The sequence below is a fragment of the Natator depressus genome, chromosome 6 (genome assembly GCF_965152275.1).
Source record: "Natator depressus isolate rNatDep1 chromosome 6, rNatDep2.hap1, whole genome shotgun sequence".
NCBI lineage: Eukaryota > Metazoa > Chordata > Testudines > Cheloniidae > Natator > Natator depressus.
In genome coordinates, this window is record NC_134239.1 from 11,329,751 (window position 1) to 11,351,095 (window position 21,345).

The following is a 21,345-nucleotide window of genomic DNA, read 5'->3' on the forward strand; positions in this document are numbered from 1 at the left end:
CTCCTGATAGAAGGGGTAGGTCTTCAGCGCGGGACCAGAGTGACGGTTTGCCTCCCTTGCCTTCTGGTACGCCTGCCTCAGCTCCTTTCTCTTCGCTCAGCACTGCTGCCTCCTCCCGCCCCGTAACCGGACTTTTGGTTCGGGCACCATTTAGGGTTGCCAGATCCCAAAAGCCAGACACCCAGAAACCCTAAATGGCACCCAGACACAAAAGCCAAAACCTGGACAGGTGGCAACCCTACCAGTCATACAATAAGTACACACTGTGGAACAGGCCCCTCCTTTCATCTCATTAAAAGCTGGGGCATTCCTGGGTGGTCAGATCACTCCTTGCCCAGTTTGGCAGTGTGAAGCCCAGTGTTTTCATTTAAAGGCACAGCAAGACATTACACACTGAAGAGCTGTTTTTAAAGGCAGTGTGGTTCAGTGGGCTGAGCTATGGGCTGGGATCCAGGAGACCAGAGTTCCATTCCCAGCTCTGCTGCTGGCCTGTTGACTGACCTTGGGTGAGGCTCTCTGTGCCTTGGTTTCCCCATTTGTATAATGGGGATTGAGGCACTAAGTGGCTTTGTGGCACTAAGTGGCTGTACATCGCAAAGCTGGCCCCCATCTTCAAGTATTTCAATAGAATAATATATTTCAAGTACAACCAAATTAAACAACCCTCCTACCCCAAGTGTTGTGAGGGATTTTTTCCTTCTCCAGCCCCAAAGCACAGGTCAGAGTGGGCTGTGTCAATCCAATCAAGGTGCTATTGTGTAAGCGGTGGGATGATCAAAGCATCAGACAGACTTTCATGGAGGGGAGAAAGCAGCCACTGCCCAAAGGAAATGAAGCCCACACTGTGCAGCCGGCTACTGCTGCCTTCAGCCCACCTTTGCACATCTGGTGCAATGGCTGCTGCCCTGCAAGAGGCATTGTGCTGTTTGACTCTCCTCTGAGAACATCCACAACCATTTCGCCGTGTGCATAAGCTGTTTTTACAACAGAGAATTCATCTCTTCACTGCAGTGTGAGCTGTCGGGGAGAGGGGAGGAGAGGGGAGGGGAGGGGAGGTGAGGTGAAGAGATGGCAACTTAAAGCTCTTCTTCACAGACACATGGTAAAATAAAAACAAACTTCCTTCCCTACTTTTAACCATGCATGCACAATTCATAACTTCTGAAGCATCCTGGTGGATTCTTCATCTCTGGCAATTTTAATATCAAGACTGGATTTAAAAAAAAAAAGGAAAGTTCTGCTGTAGTTCAAACAGGCATTAACTCAGGGAACTTCTTTGGCCTGTGTTATACAGGAGCTCAGGCTGAATGTGGTCTCCTGTATAGACCTGGGGAAATTGTGCGCCACTGCACAGGCGCAGAATTCATGTCCCCAGCAGACTTTTTTTTTCCCTTTGGCAGAAAATACATTTTGCCAGCGAGGCGCTGCAGTTACACCTTTCTCCCACCAGGAGCTGTTATGGCGCCAGAACAGAGGGCAGCCAGCTCAGAGCTGTAGCAGAAGTGGCATTCCTCACAGCAAACTGCCCAAAAGGGCCAGGTGAGGAAGCAGGCAATATGCGGGGGGGGGGCAGACAGAGCAGGGCACATAGGGCTGCTGCGGGGATCACATAGGCTGGGGTTCAGAAGGGCTGGTGGGGGGGAAGACTGGGGTGAGGGTCTAAGTGGGAGTGGACCCTCCCCCCAGGAGGACCACACAGGGACAGGGGCTACACAGGGGCAGGTGTGGCTGAGTGGGAGTGCAGGGTCACACAGGGATAGGGGAAGGAAGGTGCAGGGACACACAGGAGTGGGGCAGATGTGCCTAACTGAATGGGAGAGGCTAGGGAGTCAGCCAGGGAAGCATGGGGGAGGCTCCCCAACTCTCTAACAATCCCCGCCCCCCCAAATCTGTTACATACTTCTCTCACCCACACCCAACAACCCTCCTGCTTCACTCCCAGGCTACTTCCAGCAATTACTTCCCTCTCTCTCAGCTCCTCTGTTACTCCTGACGCCCCCAAGCCTTTGTACTACTGCTGAGGGGTGCAGGAAATAGGTTTCTGTATTATAGTTTACATGAATTCTTACTCAGAGTTCTGTGTTAATATGCCTCGTAAAGAATTTATTTGTCAAAAAACACTTTCTGAATCTTTTTTTTGTTCCCTCCATTGCTACAGACATACTTGCTGACAGGAATTTTGAAATTAATTACCAAAATAACTGAAACTAGTGTTCATGCATCTGATGAAGTGAGCTGTAGCTCACAAAAGCTTATGCTCAAATAAATGTGTTAGTCTCTAAGGTGCCACAAGTCCTCCTTTTCTTTTTGCAGATACAAACTAACACAGCTGCTACTCTGAAACCAGTGTGATTATATTGTGTTATTTTGACAAATTAAATATGCAAAATTTTAAAATATTGTTTGCAGAATTTTTAGGGGCAGAATTCCCCCAGGAGTAATGGGAAACTCTCTCTGTGCACCTGCCAGTCACACAGTTCATCAGGCCTCATGGTCAGTTAGGGCCTGGAACACTTTGATTGGTTGCACTTTACATTGGCTTTTCCACCTGCTGTGTGAATGCATCAGCTTTTTTAATAGCAAAGAAACACCTGGTTAGACAGACCTTTGTTACACATTAGGGGCGTAGTTCTTCTTCATCACATTCCTATTTAAAGTAGACAGCATGTGCAGTTCCTGAGTCTTCTTTCAATCACACACACTAGGCTGTCCTACCCTACCCCTCAGCCCGATTCATGCTGAAGGAGGACTGCAAATCCCACCTCTAGATGTCACCCAAGAGTCACCCGCTGGCTGGAACAGAGCTAGGTGTGGGGGGGAGGAAGTTCCTGGCTGGGTCCCATCTAGACGGGAGGAGAGAGAGAGAGAGAGAGAAGGGGTTATCCTGGCTACACCCCAGTGAAATGAGTGAGTGAGTGTAGGACAGAAAGAGAGACATGGCTGGATCCCACCTACATGAGGGGGAGGGCTCCCTAATGCAGTAGGCTGTGATCATCTGCTCTAAACTCCCTCCACCTGTCTGCTCTTCCCCACACTTGCTCAGCCAAATCCCCTCCCCTGCCCCCCAGTCTCTCTGCTGGGCATCATGGGGACAGGACCACTCCCTGGTCTGCATCTGCTGGCGCTGTGTCAGGCCCACGGGCTGCCAGAAGCCCCTCAGGCCCTGGCGGTGGCAGAGGGGCACCGGTGTGCGTGACCGGGTGCCGGGTGAGGTTGGCCAATCTAGCAAAGTGCTTGCGCCAGTCAGCACAGCTGTACTGCTGCTCTCGGCTGTGAAAGAACCAATGTGATTGCAAGGAGGAGGCCCGTGCAAAGCTCTTGCTGCAGCCAGTGTGTCGGAATGTCCTCCCCTCAGTGTGCGTGCACTGGTGCTGGGTGGGTGGATTGGTTTTTTTCACATTCTTACCAGAATCATAACAGTGGTTCGGCTGCTCCCCGATGTGTGCGCTGGTGTGTTCTCAGGGTTGAACTCTGTGCAAAATCCTTGCCGCAGTCAGAGCAGCGGTGCAGCCACTCCCTGGTGTGCGTGCACTGGTGCTGGTTCAGCGCGGACGGGTTGCTGAACCTCTTGGCGCAGTCGATGCAGTGGTGGGGACGCTGGCCCATGGGGAGTCTCTGGTGTGTAGCAAGGTCTGGTCTCTGGCTGAGTTTACCCCGGGGATGGACTGCGTCCTGTGCATGGATCCCTCTGTGGGATGTGGAATCCTGCTTCCCTACCGTGCTTTCTCCACATTCAGACTGTGTCCGCGTTCCCCCCAGGATCCCGAGCCCTGCTGGAGAGAGCTCACGGTTAAGGCTACAGGTTTGTCAAGGATGGAAAATGTCACAGATGGAGCGATTTCACCATTTGTCTGTGACTGTTTTTTGGATGGGTGCCTCACCCTGCAATGGCGGCTTCTGTCTCACAGAACGCCTCTCTCTGGGTACTGAGACCTGGTCTGCGGGGTTACAGCACCACTCAGATTTGCCCCCGCCCCCCAGTGATAATGGTAGGGGAGGCAAGCCAAACTACAGTGAATGGCCTTGCCACCCAGATCCTCTCTAGCCCGCACCAACCCCTCTGCACCAGGCTGCGGTCAGGTTTGCAGCACTGGGGGAGGTGCTGGGTGGGTGCCCCATGGCGAGGAAGAGGGCAGGTTTTGTTAAAAATCAAGGAGCAGTCACAGGAAGTTTAGTGACTTGTGACTTTTACTAAATTTTCTGTAATTTTTTATACAAAATGCCATGACAAATCTGCAGCCTGACTCAGGGTGGTTCTACCCTATGTTGTTTGCAGCGCCTAGCGCCTGCTCCCTCGTGCGCCATGCACCTCTTGGGTTTTCTTTGATGATTAAACTGTAGCTTTCCCAGGATACAGACAGTGCCTGGCACAACAGGGCCCTTATCCAGAACTAGGTGCTCTAAGTGCTAAAAAATAGGGTCCAGGGTTTGTTTCAAATTGATTTTGGTTATATTTCAATCAGAGGTTTCTATTTACATGTGGCTGGTTCTTCACATTCTCCTGTTTTATACCATGAGGCCTGTTCCACAGTGTTTGCGCTGTTTTAACCATATTGGTTCAAAACTAGCTCATGTTGATGCAGTGAGACCGGTCTAAAGCTGCTTAGAACTACGCAGTTTATTCCTGCGGGGGAGTGAGTCCTTTTCAAGGAATTCCTTCTAAAGCAGTCATTTACTCTCTGCCTGACGTTTCACTCTTTGTGCAAAACTAAAACTAAACTAAAACCCTCAAAAGGGTAGGGGGTTTTTTGGGGGTGGGAAGTGGGTTGAGGGGATGACAAGTCATTCAGGGTTTGTGTGATGCAATCAGAAAACCATGTCTTGTTTTACAACCCAATCAGTGACACTGCTGAGCTGGAAGGGGTGAATAGCTGCTACCTGGCAGGCCTTTGAGCTACAGACAGCCACAGACTGCATTCAAGCTGAGGGCTGGGCTAAGCATGGACACTGAAGCAATGTAAGTAAGAACGATTTCGTGCCACTAAGAGAGCAGGAAGAGAGGGGATGTAACAATGGCCATTCCACCCCCACTCCCTCACACCCAGCCTATACACCAGGGTACTCCAAGCTGTGGCCTGAAGGACGATTTCGTCTGGCTACCAAACATGCCCAGCAGCAGCTGCCTGGAACGTGGGGCAGTTTTAGAGCGTTACAGTGAAGCGCTGGAAGTGCCGGAGACCTGCTCTACAAAATGGCGTCCTCCGTGTGGTGTTACCTCACACTCATCACACGTGACTGATCCTGCCCTGCCCTGAGTCACGCCCATCTTTCTCCTTGTTCGCTGGGGCAGGTTTCTCCAGCCTGAGAGGTCATGTGTGAAGTGAAGCAGCAGAGAGGGGGTGAGGTGGAAACCTCGAGAGGACAGCGCCTTCTCTGCCAAGGGCCAGTGACTCTGGGATGCTCTCCCAGGCTGCAAGGAGGTTTTTGTCCCCATCTGAAGTATTTCTGGATCCAGGTGCCAAGGGCCTTAGGGCACCAGCACGTACAGCCTGAGTCAGGAGGGGCAGGCATGAAGCCCATTTGAAAAATCTCTTGGGCACCCCGGCTTGGTATGATTTTCTGAGATATGGGAAGCCTAGAAGGTGGTGTTGCGGTCTATGGACCGGCAGGCGTGTCTTTCTAGCCAGGTGCTTGTCTGACCCCCAGTGCCAGACCCACTGACACACACAGATGGATTTTATCCTCATAGCCCCAGTGCCCTTTCCATTACACAGCTGGGGAATCTGAGGCATGCTGGAGCTGTAGTGACTCGCTTCTAGAACTGAACCAAGATCTTCTGAATCCTACTGCAATGTCCTACCCACTAGGTAAATGCAGCTCCCATATGCTCCCCCACCACAGAGACCTCTCTCTTTCCCTCAGCATCCCTCAAATCTTCCCCCTCCACACATTGTCCCATATCACTATCCCACCCTCTTCCAACTCCCAACCTCCCCATCTCCGATCCACTTCTCTTTCACAGCTTTGAGGTCCCATCATTTTTAGGTCCCATCCTAGGTCACAGATATCCAATGAGTAGGAAAGAGAGGAAGTATGATAATAAGACTCCCTGGCTTAACCAGGAGATCTTCAATGACCTGAAACTCAAAAAAAAAGAGTTTCTACTTCTGTCATAAATATAAAGGGAGGGGTAAACACCTTTAAAATCCCTCCTGGCCAGAGGAAAAACCATTTCACCTGTAAAGGGTTAAGAAGCTAGGATAATCTCGCTGGCACCTGACCAAAATGACCAATGAGGAGACAAGATACTTTCAAAGCTGGAGGGGGGGAGAAACAAAGGTTCTCGCGGTCTGTGTGATGCTTTTGCCCGGAACAGAACAGGAATGGAGTCTTAGAACTTAGTAAGTAATCTAGCTAGATTTGCGTTAGATTCTCTTTTGTTTAAATGGCTGATAAAATAAGCTGTGCTGAATGGAATGGATATTCCTGTTTTTGTGTCTTTTTGTAACTTAAGGTTTTGCCTAGAGGGATTCTCTATGTTTGGAATCTGATTACCCTGTAAGGTATTTACTATCCTGATTTTACAGAGATGATTCTTTTATTTTTTCTTCTATTAAAATTCTTCTTTTAAGAATCTGATTGCTTTTTCATTGTTCTTAAGATCTAAGGGTTTGGGTCTGTGTTCACCTATGCAAATTGGTGAGGATTTTTATCAAGCCTTCCCCAGGAAACGGGATGTAGGGTTTTGGGGGGAAAGACGTTTCCAGGCGGGCTTTTTCCCTGTTATATATATTTGTTAGACGCTTGGTGGTGGCAGCAATAAAGTCCAAGGGCAAAAGGTAAAATAATTGGTACCTTGGGGAAGTTTTAACCTAAGCTGGTAAAAATAAGCTTAGGGGGTTTTCATGCAGGTCCCCACATCTGTACCCTAGAGTTCAGAGTGGGCAAGGAACTTTGACAACTTCTTGTATGACTAAGTCAAGTTACAAAGGATGAATATTTAAAAACAAACAAACAAACAAAAAAGCACCACAAGCATGTAGGGGCAAAATTAGAAAAGCCAAGGCAAAACAAAAAGCTAAACTAGCTAGGGATATAAAGAGGAACAAGAAAGCATTTTATAAATACAAGGGAAACAAGAGGAAGACGAAGGGCAGGCTAGGCCCATAACTAAATGAAGAGGGAGAGACAATAAGAGAAAAAGCAGCAATGGCCAAACTGTTAAATGCCTCTTTTGTTTCGTTTTCACCAAAAAAATTAGCAGTAATCAGTCAACTAAGATAGTGAACACCAGTGTCAATGGGGTAGGATCTGAGCCTAAAATAGGAAAGGAAAATAGTTATGAATTACTTGGGCCTGGTCCACAGTACATGATTATGTTGAATTTAAACGCGTTAGGTTGAATTAAAACGAAATCCATCCACACAACGAACCCCGTTTTGTCGACTTAAAGGGCTCTTAAAATCAAGTTCTGTACTCCTCCCTGGCAAGGGGAGTAGTGGTAAAATCAACATCACCGGTTCAAATTTGGGGTACTGTGGACACAATTCCACAGTATTGGCCTCCGGGAGCTATCCCAGAATGCTCCACTGTGACCGCTCTGGACAACAGTTTCAACTCAGATGCACTAGCCAGGTAGTCAGGAAAAGCCCCGGGAACTTTTGAATTTCATTTCCTGTTTGAGCAGCATGGTGAGCTCATCAGTGACCATGCACAGCTCACCAGCACAAACAGGTGACCATGCAGTCCCAGATGCGCAAATGAGCTCCAGCTCCGGGAGGTACTGGACTGGATCTCATCGCAGTATGGGGAGAAGAATCTGTGCAGGCAGAACTCTGTTCAAAAATCAGAACGCCAACATATATGAGAAAATCTCCCAGGGCATGACGGACAGAGGCTACTCCAGGGATACACAGCACTGCCCTGTGAAAATTACGGGGCTCAGGCAAGCCTACCAAAAGACAAAAGAGGCGAACGGTCACTTGAGGTCACAGCCCCATACATGCCGCAACTATGATGAGATGCACGCAAATCTGGGGAGGGGATGCTATCACTACCCCACCACTGTCCGTGGACACCTGCAAGGGGGGTCTCACAGAGCAGGGAGGATGATTTTGTGGAGGAGGAAGAGGGCAGTGCACAGGCAGCAAGCGGTGAATCCATTCCCCCCGGCAGCCAGGAACTGTTCATCACCCTGGAGCCAATACCCTCCACCCCCTCCCAAGGCGGGCTCTGGCACTATGATGCCAGAGAAGGCACTTCTGGTGTACCTTTGTAAATACGAGACAGGGTTTAAAAGAAAGTGTGTTTAATGATTCCTTTGCCCTGAAGAATTGGGATGCATTAATGCTACTGGAATGGCCAGTAATGCTACTGGAAAAGTCCGCTCACGCTAGGCTGTTCGCGTTTGGCTTAAAGGGCTCAGCCCTGATCAGAGCCACGTGGTGGTGGTGGTGGAGGGGGGTCGTGTTGCGCATCGGCACAGAAACCGCAGGCTCTCCTTTTAAATGTACCATGAATTGCATGTTTCACTGAGAAAGAGTCTCCCCTTTGGTATCTTTTAAAATTCTACTCTCCCTTTTTCTCCTCCCGCAGGTGCAAATGTTTCCATGCTCCCCCTATCATCTCCGTCCCAGAGGCTGTCCCAGATTAGAAGGCGAAAAAAGATGCATTCAGGACAACATGTGTTCAGAGCTTAGGCAGTCCTCCCGCACTGACAGAGCCCAGCTGAATGCACGGAAACATACAATGGCAGAGTCCCGGAAAGCGTTCAATGAATGCGATGAGAGGAGGGAGGCGCGCGATGAGAGCAGGCAGGACGCCATGCTCAAGCTAATGGGGGAGCAAACTGCTCCGCTGTCTGGGGGATCTGACGCGGGAAAGGCAGCAAGAGCACGCCCAGCTGTGCTCTTCTAATCGCCCTGGTGTCTGGCTGCGTGAAACTGGCCACCAGGCGATTTGCCTCGACCTCCCACCCCGCCATAAACGTCTCCCCCTTACTCTCACAGATAATGTGGAGCACACGGCAAGAAGCAATAACAATGGGAATACTGGTTTCGTCAAGGTCCAGTAAACTGCGCCAGCGAGCTTTTAAACGTCCAAATGCACATTCTACCACCATTCTGCACTTGCTCAGCCTATAGTTGAACGGCTCCTGACTACTGTCCGGGGTGCCTGTGTACGGCTTCATGAGCCATGGCATTAAGGGGTAGGCTGGGTCCCCGAGGATAACGATAGGCATTTCAACATCCCCAACAGTAATTTTCTGGGCTGGGAAGTAAGTTCCTTCCTGCAGCTGTTCAAACAGACCAGAGTTCCTGAAGACACAAACGTCATGCATCTTTCCCAGCCATCCCATGTCGATGTCGGTGAAACGTCCTTTGTGATCCACCAGTGCTTGCAGTACCATTGAGAAGTACCCCTTGCGATTTACGTAGTGGCTGCCCTGGTGGTCTGGTGCCAAGATAGTGATATGCGTTCTGTCTATTTCCCCACCATAGTTAGGGAACCCCATCGCAGCAAAGCCATCCACAATGACCTGCACGTTTCCCAGAGTCACTACCCTTGATAGCAGCAGGTCAGTGATTGCACTGGCTACTTGCATCACAGCAGCCCCCACAGTAGATTTGCCCACTCCAAATTGATTCCCGACTGACGGGTAGCTGTCAGGCGTTGCAAGCTTCCACAGGGCTATCGCCACTCGTTTCTCAACTGTGAGGGCTGCTCTCATTTTGGTATCTTTGCACTTCAGGACAGGGGATAGCAAGTCACAAAGTTCAAGGAAAGTGGCATTACACATGCAAAAGTTTCACAGCCACTGGGAATCATCCCATACCTGCAACACTATACAGTCCCACCAGTCTGCTTGTTTCCCAGGCCCAGAATCAGCGTTTCACGGCATGAACCTGGCCCAACAGCACCATGATCTCCCAACTGCCACATCCTGTGCTTCCAGGAACATCTGAGTCCATGTCCTCATCACTATCGTCATCGCACTGTCATTGCTTCCTCGCCCGGTTTTGCAGATTCTGCACATACTGCAGGATAATGTGCGAGGTGTTTACAATGGTCACAACTGCAGCGGTGAACTGAACAGGCTCCATGCTTGCCGTGCTATTGCGTCTGCCCAGGTAATCCAGGAAAAAAGGCACAAAAGAATTGTTTGCTGTTGCTTTCACGGAGGGAGGGGAGAATGACGACATGTACCCAAAACCACCTTGCTCAGCCTATAATTGAAATGCTCCTTACTACTGTCCAGGCTTCATGAGCCACGGGAGCAAGGGGTAGGCGCGACCGCGTTGTGCTGCCGTCTGGGAGAGCAGCCCGAGGCAGAAGCCTCCAGCTCACAGGAGAGCAGAGTTGCAGCAGAAGTGGTGGAGCCATACATCATTTACGAGGACAGCTATCAATCCTATTGCACCGTCTGCTGCAGAAAAAAGGCGCAAAACAATTGTCTGCCATTGCTTTCACGGAGGGAGGGGCGACTGACGACATGCACCCAAAACCACCCGCAACAATGTTTTTCCCCATCAGGCATTGGGAGCTTAACCCAGAATTCTAATGGGCGGCAGAGACTGCGGGAACTGTGGGATAGCTACCCAAAGTGCACCGTTCCAAGAGTCAATGCTAGCCATGGTACTGTGGATGCCCTCCACCAACTTAATGTGCTTAGTGGGGGCTGGCAGATGCGTGGAGTGAGCAGGCAGACACCGCTCAGCTCTGCTGCACTGCCGGGGCCCCGGGCCATTGTAAGTTGCCGGGGGCGGGGGACCACACCTGAGGGGTGGCAGGTGGGGCCAAGGGAGAGACCCGGCCCCAAAACTGCTGGAGCCCCACAGGCCACATAGTTTGAGACCTCCTGACCTAGAAGGAAATAAAGTAATAAGTAACAGTCTGCATGGATTTGTCAAGAACAAATTATGTCTAACCAACTTAATATTCTTATGAACAATTTAAAGTTGGGTGGGGTTGCAAGCGCATTAAAGGACAGGATTAGAATTTAAAGTGATCTTGACAAACTGGAGAAATGGTCAGAACTGAAATGACAGCTTAGGAAGGAGTACTGCAGAAAACCATCTGGGGTTACAGTGGATCACAAATTAAATATGAGTCAATGTAATACTGTTGAAAAGAAAAAAAGCAAATATTCTGGGATGTATTAGCAGGAGTGTTGCAAGCAAGATGTGAGAAGTAATTCTTCTACTCCTCTCAGCACGGGTAAGGTCTCAAATGGACTCCTGTGTCCAGTTCTGGGCCCCGCACTTCAGAAAGGATGTAGACAAACTGGACGGGGTCAGAGGAGAGCAATGAGAATGATTAAAGATCTAGAAAACATGACCTACGAGGAAAGATTGAAAAAATTGGATTTGTTTAGCCTGGCAAAGGAAAGACTGAGGGGGGCTTAACAAGATTCTTCAAGTACATAAAAGGTTGTTACAAAGTAGAAGGTGATAAATTGTTCTCCTTATTCACTGAGGCCAGGACAAGAAGTAATGGGCTTAAATTGCAGCAGGGTAGATTTAGGGTAGATATTAGGAAAAACTTCCAAACTCTAAGTGTAGTAAAGCACTGGAACAAATTACCTGGGATGGTTGTGGAATCTCCATCATGGGAGGCTTTTAAGAACAGGTTAGACAAACACCTGGACTAGATAATACGTAGTCCTGTCTCTAGTAGAGAGGACTGGACTAGATGACCTACTGAGGTCCCTTCTAGTCCTACATTTCTATAATTTCTAGGATTCATAGATATCAATCATTGTGCCCATCCAGCCTGGCTTCCTGCCTATCCCAGCCAGGGAAACTCCCCCAGTGATTCCTGCCTCCAGCCCAGTAACTCCTTCCCCTCCAAAATAAATACTGGCCCCTAATTCCTAGCCTCCATTTGTCCCCTTCAGTTCCCAGGCAGTGGATTTCACTCTGCCTTTGCCTTCTACATTAAGGAGCCGTCCACTAGCAGGTGCGTAAATCAGAAGGGATTGGATTATTACGACTCACCTCGGAATGGGCTCTCTGGCCCGGAGCTTTCCCTGGAGTCCTCAGCATCCCGAATCCAGAGCTCTGCCTCCCCAACCTCTATCTGGTGGATTAAGTCTGGTGTGGAACCTGAATAGCCTGTTTGGGGGGAATTAATCAGTTTTATTACTAAAGTTTTGCGGGTAGGGACTCATTTATATGTCGGTGCATCCCAGCACAGTAGGGCTCCGATCTCGGTCAGTGTTTGTCTCTGCAGCACTCGGTGCGATGAGGCCCCAATCTCAGACACTGCTTGAGAGGAAAGCACAAGAGATCTCAAGCAGGAGAATAAAGAAATTAAACTTCCTTAGAGGAGATTTCGTCCCGTCTCCCGCCAGGCAAGTTGAGTTCGTACTCTGAAGCAGCAATGTCTATGATCCTTCTCAATTTGCTTTGGGACTGAGTCCTGGCAGGTGTCACTGTTATACAGACCTACCATTTTTTTGCTTAGCGTGCAAGAATTGTTCAAATGTACAGTTAAGATTATGATGTTCATTCTTTCTGGGGAGGTGGGGAGCTGTTTTCTTCCTGCCTTATTAGTCTTATTTGCTCATATGCTGTTTGCAACCAGCCCTGTGCCAGGACTGAGGTAGGTAAACAAGTTACACTAAGACTAGCCCAAGGCTCTGTAGCCCTGAGTTCTTCAACAGGAAGCCGAACTGAAAGAGGCTGACATTTGCCACTACTCAGCCATCGGGTGGCACATGCCAGGGGTGGCATTAAGGGAACACAGACATTGGACAGCTATGAGTAGAGATAAATTGGTCCTTACCCAAGGAAACGAGGGCCCGGTAATTCCTCAGCATCTGGTCCCGGTACAGCTGCTTCTCTGGCCGGGACAAGAGCTCCCACTCCTCCCGGCTGAAATACAGAGCCACGTCCTCAAACGCCACCCGCAGCTGCTGGCACAAGCGTTACACACTCAGCACCCTCCGCTCCAGCCCCAGCCCGGGGTCTTGCCCGGAGGAAGGGGCCGCGGCCGGCTCCGCGTGTCCGCCCGGCCCGGGGCCCCCAGCGCCGCTCCCCGGCCCCAGCGCTCCAGCTGCGGCAGCCCCCAGCCCCGGGGTCACTAGCGCGGGAGGGACCCGGCCCCGGCCCTCCTCGGCCCCAGCCGGGACCAGCCAGTGCCCGGCCGGGGAGTCCCCGCCCCGCGTCCTACCTGCGCCGGCCCCGCTGCAGCCATTGCCGGGCTCGGCTCCGCCCCGGCCGCTTCCTCCGCCTGGGCAGCGACCTCCTGCCTCGGGGCTGGTGCCTCCCTCCCCGGGGCCGCCTCCCGCCCACTCCCTGCCCGGGCCCGCGCCTGCGCCGCCAGCTCCAGCAGCCGGGGGAGGCCCCAGCACAGCGACCTTCCTGCCCAGCGCCCGGACGCCTGGGTCCCGAGTCCGGCCGCTGGGGGCGCTCGCGGCACCTGGTCCCCGGGCGGCAGGAGCCTGTAAGGGGGCAGCCCGGTCCCCGCCCCTGACATGTGCGTGGGGCCCCCTTGTGCTGTGGGGAGCTGGGAGCCCGGACTCCCTCGGCTCTGGGAGGAGAGCGGGGACTAGTGGGTACAAGAGGGCCTTGGCCAGGCTGTGCAGCGTGGGAGTGTCACAGTAACACACGGTTCGGGCTGTGGTTGCTGCTTGGCTGCCTGAGGTTGGTGTGTGCATTTGAGGAGATCAATCCCCAAGCTGTGTGTGGGTCTGAGTGGTACAGGAAGGCTGTGTAACGTGAGTGTTTTACAGATCACAACGTGACTGTGGAGTGTGTGTGTGTCACAGTAAGACAAAAAGAAAAGGAGGACTTGTGGCACCTTAGAGACTAACCAATTTATTTGAGCATAAGCTTTCGTGAGCTACAGCTCACTTCATCGGATGTATACAGTGGAAAGTACAGTGATGAGATTTTATATATACACACAGACCATGAAAAAATGTACATTGTAAGGAGAGTGATCACTTAAGATGAGCTATTACCAGCAGGAGAGTGGGGTGGGGGGAGAGAAAACCTTTTGAAGTGATAATCAAGGTGGGCCATTTCCAGCACATTTCCAGGAGTTAACAAGAACGTCTGACAGGTTTCAAAGTAACAGCCGTGTTAGTCTGTATTCGCAAAAAGAAAAGGAGTACTTGTGGCACCTTAGAGACTAACCAATTTATTTGAGCATAAGCTTTCGTGAGCTACAGCTCACTTCATCGGATGCTGTAGCTCACGAAAGCTTATGCTCAAATAAATTGGTTAGTCTCTAAGGTGCCCCAAGCACTCCTTTTCTTTTTAAGAACGTCTGAGGAACAGTTGTGGGGCGGCGGGGCGGGGGGGGGGAGAATAAACAAGGGGAAATAGTTTCACTTAGTATAATGACTCAACCACTCCCAGTCTCTATTCAAACCTAAGTTAATTGTATCCAGTTTGCAAATTAATTCCAATTCAGCAGTCTCTGGTTGGAGTCAAAAAAATTTTTTTTTCCCAGGGTACCACAAGTCCTCCTTTTCTTTTTGCGAATACAGACTAACACGGCTGCTACTCTGAAACAATAAGACAAGGCTCTGGATGTGTGGTGTGTTTGTTGTTAGGCTGTGTGATGTTGGTGTGTGTGTTACTTACAGGGGATGAAAGCCTGGGGTGTGATCCCCTGTAATGTGTGTGTTAAACGACAACTGTGTGTGAGTTAGAGGAGGGCGGTGTGTTCATGAGCGTTACAGGAGCTCACAGGTGGCTGTAGTGTGTATGTGTGTTTCAGGAGTTCACACCCATATCACTGCCCAGTGCCATGGGGAGGGCAGGTGCCCCATACAGATGGCGTGTTCTGGCCTCGGTGCTGGCGCTGAAGCAGCTGCCCCTGCCCCCCGCTCATTGTGCTGGGCCCTGCACACCTCAGGTGCCACCCCCGCCGGTGACAACATCAAGGGCCCACGGGACGCCAAGCACAACCCGCTCTTCCAGAAGCTTGTCATGCTCCTGCACTTTGCCCACAAAGGTATGGGGAGGAAGGGATGGATCCTGTGTCTGTGTGACACAACCCCAGCCAGAGGGAGTGCTGCAGAGCCCTGCCAGCTTCCCAGATAACAGCTAACGATGGCTGAAGAGGGGAAGGGCCCTGGAATAGGTAGTTTGGGGCAGGGAGGATCACCAGGGGCCTCAAGACTCCGGGGTCCCATCTCCGCTCTGCAAGGGGATGGTGAGTTATAGCAGAGGGCTCAGTGTCAGGACACCTTGATTCTATCCCAGGCTCTGGGAGGGGAGTGGATTGTGGTGGGTTGAAGCAGAGGGGGCTCACAGTCAGGATTGCCCTCGAGTGGGGTCCCAGCTGTATCTTCCTTGTGACGCTCCATCTCTGTGCACTGCAGCAGGGGGACCCAACCTTGATTTCAACACCAACCTGGCAAACATCACTGAGCAGTGCCAGAGCATGGTCTTGACGCAAGCATCCACTGAGGTGGCCATCAAGGGAAGGTTCGTAGCTGCGTCCTGTCAGCCGGGCTCATGGGCTGCAGCCTTTTTGAATTCTCTGGGTCAGCCCCGACCTTGCCAAGGTGTTACAGGTGTCACCCTGGATGCGGCAGGTACGTGGATGGGATGGATGAGGATGAGCTGTCTTTCAGGATTTGCTGACTCGTGATCTGAGGACCGTGCTAACGCCACTGCGATCGGCTGCCTCTGTGACGGACAGCATTGTGGTGACGTCACGCAGTTCCTTTTAACGGTTCTGTGACGGGAAGACCTGAGGTAAACTGTCAGTTACAGAACCAGTTCAGAGTGGACTGTTAGCTGCCCTTTCCTGCCAAAGTTCAAAAAGGGTGCAAAACCACCACCCCCCAGCTGAAACAAGATGGAGTCTTGTTGCTTGTGGCAAAGAGATGCCATATTAAATGTCTGACTCCATACTGGATAATCACCATTTTAGTGATTATGAGGGGATAACATTATAAAACCTCATTAAAAACACTATAAAATTACAAGATACAAATATATGAAAACTCTTAACAGGGGGCGTTCGCAGCATTGAATGAAGGAGAGAGACTGGGTTTGTAGTTATGGTGCTGGGCTGGACTACAGGACTCGTGGTTTCTATTCCTAGTTCTGCCACTTGGTCCTTCTCTGACCTTGAGCAAATCACTGAGGTCAATGGTTCTCAACCAGGGGTACAGATACCCCTGGGGGTATGCTGAGGGGGTACACCAGGTAGTACACCATCTCATCTAGAGAGTGGCCTAGTTTTACAACAGGTTACAAAAAGCACTCGCAAAGTCAGTACAAACTAAACTTTCATACTGACAATGACTTGTTTATACCACTCTATATACTATACACTGAAATATAAGTACAATATTTATATTGCAGTTGATTCATAATTATATGATAAAAATGACGGAGTAAGCATTTTGTCAGTACTAGTGTGCTGGGAGACTTTTGTATTTTTATGTCTGATGTCGTAAGCAAGTGGTTTTTAAGTGAGGTGAAACTTTGGCATACGCAAAAGAAATCACACTGCTGAAAGGGGTACAGTAGTCCGGAAAGGTTGAGAGCCACTGGCTATACCCTGTGACTTAAGTCAGAGTGGATCAGAGCAGAGGCCTCATTTGTTTGGTCAGTAATCTAATCTAACATAGGTTTCAGAGTAAGAGCCGTGTTAGTCTGTATTCGCAAAAAGAAAAGGAGTACTTGTGGCACCTTAGAGACTAACCAATTTATTTGAGCGTAAGCTTTCGTGAGCTACAGCTCACTTCATTGGATGCATACTGTGGAAAGTGTAGAAGATCTTTTATACACACAAAGCATGAAAAAATACCTTCCCCCCACCCCACTCTCCTGCTGGTAATAGCTTATCTAAAGTGATCACTCTCCTTAAAATGTGTATGATAATCAAGGTGGGCCATTTCCAGCACAAATCCAGGGTTTAACAAGAACGTCTGGAGGGGGTGCGGGAGTAGGAAAAAACAAGGGGAAATAGGTTACCTTGCATAATGACTTAGCCACTCCCAGTCTCTATTCAAGCCTAAGTTAATTGTATCCAATTTGCAAATGAATTCCAATTCAGCAGTCTCTCGCTGGAGTCTGGTTTTGAAGTTTTTTTGTTGTAATATCGCAACTTTCATGTCTGTAATCGCGTGACCAGAGAGATTGAAGTGGTCTCCGACTGGTTTATGAATGTTATAATTCTTGACATCTGATTTGTGTCCATTTATTCTTTTACGTAGAGACTGTCCAGTTTGACCAATGTACATGGCAGAGGGGCATTGCTGGCACATGATGGCATATATCACATTGGTGGATGTTCAGGTGAACGAGCCCCTGATAGTGTGGCTGATGTGATTAGGCCCTGTGATGGTGTCCCCTGAATAGATATGTGGGCACAGTTGGCAACGGGTTTTGTTGCAAGGATAGGTTCCTGGGTTAGTGGTTCTGTTGTGTGGTATGTGGTTGCTGGTGAGTATTCGCTTCAGGTTGGGGGGCTGTCTGTAGGCAAGGACTAGCCTGTTTCCCAAGATTTGTGAGAGTGTTGGGTCATCCCTCAGGATAGGTTGTAGATCCTTAATAATGCGTTGGAGGGGTTTTAGCTGGGGGGTGAAGGTGACGGCTAGTGGCGTTCTGTTATTTTCTTTGTTAGGCCTGTCCTGTAGTAGGTGACTTCTGGGAACTCTTCTGGCTCTATCAATCTGTTTCTTCACTTCCGCAGGTGGGTATTGTAGTTGTAAGAATGCTTGATAGAGATCTTGTAGGTGTTTGTCTCTGTCTGAGAGGTTGGAGCAAATGCGGTTGTATCGCAGAGCTTGGCTGTAGACAATGGATCGTGTGGTGTGGTCAGGGTGAAAGCTGGAGGCATGTAGGTAGGAATAGCGGTCAGTAGGTTTCCGGTATAGGGTGGTGTTTATGTGACCATCGTTTATTAGCACTGTAGTGTCCAGGAAGTGGATCTCTTGTGTGGACTGGACCAGGCTGAGGTTGATGGTGGGATGGAAATTGTTGAAATCATGGTGGAATTCCTCAAGGGCTTCTTTTCCATGGGTCCAGATAGAGACTGGGAGTGGCTAAGTCATTATACAAGGTAACCTATTTCCCCTTGTTTTTTCCTACCCCCCCACCCCCCAGACGTTCTTGTTACACCCTGGATTTGTGCTGGAAATGGCCCACCTTGATTATCATACACATTGTAAGGAGAGTGGTCACTTTAGATAAGCTATTACCAGCAGGAGAGTGGGGTGGGGGGAGGTATTTTTTCATGCTTTGTGTGTATAAAAAGATCTTCTACACTTTCCGCAGTATGCATCCGATGAAGTGAGCTGTAGCTCATGAAAGCTTATGCTCAAATAAATTGGTTAGTCTCTAAGGTGCCACAAGTACTCCTTGTCTTTTTAATCTAACATAGTTCAAGTAGGCACTAGACAGCATTTTATTTTTATTATTCTTGTAACCATTTCTGACTGTTATGCCTCATTGCTGTACTCACTTAAAATCTCTCTTTGTCATTAATAAACTTCATTCATGGTTTCATCAATTCTGAAGCACTTAAAGAAGAGGAAAGTGATCAGGACCAGTCAGCATGGATTCACCAAGGGCAAGTTATGCCTGACTAACCTAATTGCCTTCTGTGACAAGATAACTGGCTCTGTGGATCGGGGAAAGCAGTGGACATGTTATTCCTTGACTTTAGCAAAGCTTTTGATACAGTCTCCCACAGTATTCTTGCCAGCAAGTTAAAGAAGTATGGGCTGGATGAATGGACTATAAGGTGGCTAGAAAGCTGACTAGATTGTCAGGCTCAACGGGTAGTGATCAATGGCTCCATGTCTAGTTGGCAGCCGATATCGAGCGGAGTGCCCCAAGGGTCGGTCCTGGGGCCGGTTTTGTTCAATATCTTCATTAATGATCTGGAGGAGGGCGTGGATTGCACCCTCAGCAAGTTTGCAGATGACACTAAACTGGGAGGGGTGGTGGATACCCTGGAGGGTAGGGATGGGATACAGAGGGCCCTAGACAAATTAGAGGATTGGGCCAAAAGAAATCTGATGAGGTTCAACAAGGATAAGTGCAGAGTCCTGCACTTAGGATGGAAGAATCCCATGTGCTGCTACAGACGAGGGACCGAATAGTTAGGCAGCAGTTCTGCAGAAAAGGACCTAGGGGTTACAATGGACGAGACGCTGGATACGAGTCAACAGTGTGCCCTTGTTGCTAAGAAGGCTAAAGGCATTTGGGGTTGTATAAATAGGGGCATTTCCAGCAGATCGAGGGACGTGATCATTCCCCTCTATTCGGCATTGGTGAGGTCTCATCTGGAGTACTTTGTCCAGTTTTGGGCCCCGCACCGCAAGAAGGATGTGGATAAATTGGAAAGAGTCCAGCGGAGGGCAACAAAAATGATTAGGGGGCTGGAGGAGAGGCTGAGGGAACTGGGATTGTTTAGTCTGCAGAAGAAAAGAATGAGTCGGGATTTGATAGCTGCTTTTAACTAGCTGAAAGGGGGTTCCAAAGAGGATGGATCTAGACTGTTCTCAGTGGTAGCAGATGAGAGTACAAGGAGTAACGGTCTCAAGTTGTAGAGCGGGAGGTTAGGTTGGATATTAGGAAAAACTTTTTCACTAGGAGGGTGATGAAGCACTAGAATGGGTTACCTAGGGAGGTGGTGGGATCTCCTTCCTTAGAGGTTTTTAAGGTCAGGCTTGACAAAGTCGTGGCTGGCATGAGTTAGTTGGGGATTGGTCCTGCTTTGAGCAGAAGGTTGGACTAGATGACCTCCTGAGGTCTCTTTCAACCCTGATATTCTATAATTCTATGGATGGACTCCTAGGAAAACCAATAGGTCTTTTAAGATTCTAATGTTCCCCCCCTGACTTCCAAGCCAGCTGTCCCCCCACATCATGGAGACCTGGGTCCCCACACACCCCGCCCTGTGAGCGGGCTGCATAGGGCCCCAGAATAGCTAGGGACGGCCCTGCCAGTCGCCTCTGCGCCTCATACATTTTAGTCGCCCAGAGGATGTTAACTCACATTCGAAGCAGTTAGCTTAACACAACCATGTTGTCAGTTTATTATCCAGTATGTAAATATGGTTCATTAACCAATATGTAAATATGCAAAATGATTTTTTTCTACATATCCATTGGAGCTGGCATGGAGGTGACTTCTCTAGCTCAGCTTCACCGTTGCAGTGACTGGTTCTAGAGACGGAGAGGGAGTTCATTCAAGTTTTTTACTCAAGGTGCTGTGACAGCCAGACACCTGTTCTCTGCATGGATTTCTCAGTGGTTGCCCAAGACCGGACTAGAACAGACAGAGTTAATAGGGTGCTTGTCAGCAACCAACTCAAGTTGTTACCCAGCAGGTGGTGTTCTCCCTGATGCTGGTCCACTCACATCTCCTTCATGCAGACATTTTGACTTGAGGAAGCGACGTACTGAACAACATGGGACATTTTATACCATTTCTGTTAAATGGCGCTGCCGCTTAAATGGTTAACCCTTTAAATGACATATTTTACTTGTTTAAACGGTTAACTTTTAAAACAGTATTTACATCCCTAGCAGAAATTTCCATCTAGAAGTTCGAACAATCTCTATGGAAAGTCTCTTTCCACTCCTGGATGGCTCCGTCCTTGGAATGTAGTTCATCCCAGAGACATATACAGGGATTTGACTCATTTGCGTAGTCTGTGGGCATGGCTAACAGGAGAGAACAGTTGAGGAAAGAACACAAACAGCTCTACGCACCTCTGTGCCAGGGCTTGATTTTGCCGTACCCGTCAATGATTACATGTGTGATGTCACTTCATATGTGATACTCACGGAGGAATTCTGCACCACTGCGCAAGCACAAAATTCATGTGCTCCACATATTATTTTTCACTCCAAAATATTTGATTTTATTCTGCAATTACACCTTTTTCCTACTAGGGACTGCTGTGGCACCAGAAGAGAGGGCAGCTGGCTTACAGCTGGAGCAGCCAGCCCCTGAGGGGGAGGGGGTGAGAGGATCCTTCACAGTGGGGTCAGGTGTGGAGGCAAGGAGTATGGGGGAGATGGACAGAATGGAGCATACAGGGCTCCTGGGGTCTCGCTGGAGCTAGTGAGGTAACAGTGATCCAGGGGTGGAATGCAAGTGGGGATGCAGGGACACATAGGAGTGGAGGGGGGGGCAGGGACATACAAGGATGGGGGGGATGTAGGGACACATGAGGAGAGAGGGCAGATGTGCCTTACTCAATGGGAGAGGCCAAGGGTGAGCCAGGGTTCCATACGGGAGGCTCTGCAACTCTCTGTCAATCACTCTTCCCCCTCCCCCCAAATCCCCCTCTTCCATACTTCTCCCATCCGCACCCAACAACTCTCAAAGTTCACTCCAGGCTCCTTCCCAGTAATTACTTCCCTCTCCCTCCGCTCCTTCATTACCCCTGGCTCTCCCAAGCCTTTGCACTGCT

The 21,345-nt window shown here is 49.6% G+C and overlaps 1 protein-coding gene across 1 annotated transcript; it reads right to left on the reverse strand.

The window, feature by feature from the left end:
• Positions 1–1,974: 1,974 nt before the first annotated feature.
• On the reverse strand, positions 1,975–13,419 carry LOC141989684 (zinc finger protein 92 homolog). The gene is made up of 5 exons (XM_074956619.1): positions 13,114–13,419; positions 12,727–12,853; positions 11,937–12,053; positions 3,407–3,770; positions 1,975–2,843 (listed from the first exon to the last, which is right to left on the reverse strand). The coding sequence occupies exons 1-4, from the start codon at positions 13,417–13,419 to the stop codon at positions 3,412–3,414; spliced, it is 909 nt and encodes a 302-aa protein (XP_074812720.1). The 3' UTR covers positions 1,975–2,843; positions 3,407–3,411.
• Between the last annotated feature and the right edge of the window lie 7,926 nt (positions 13,420–21,345).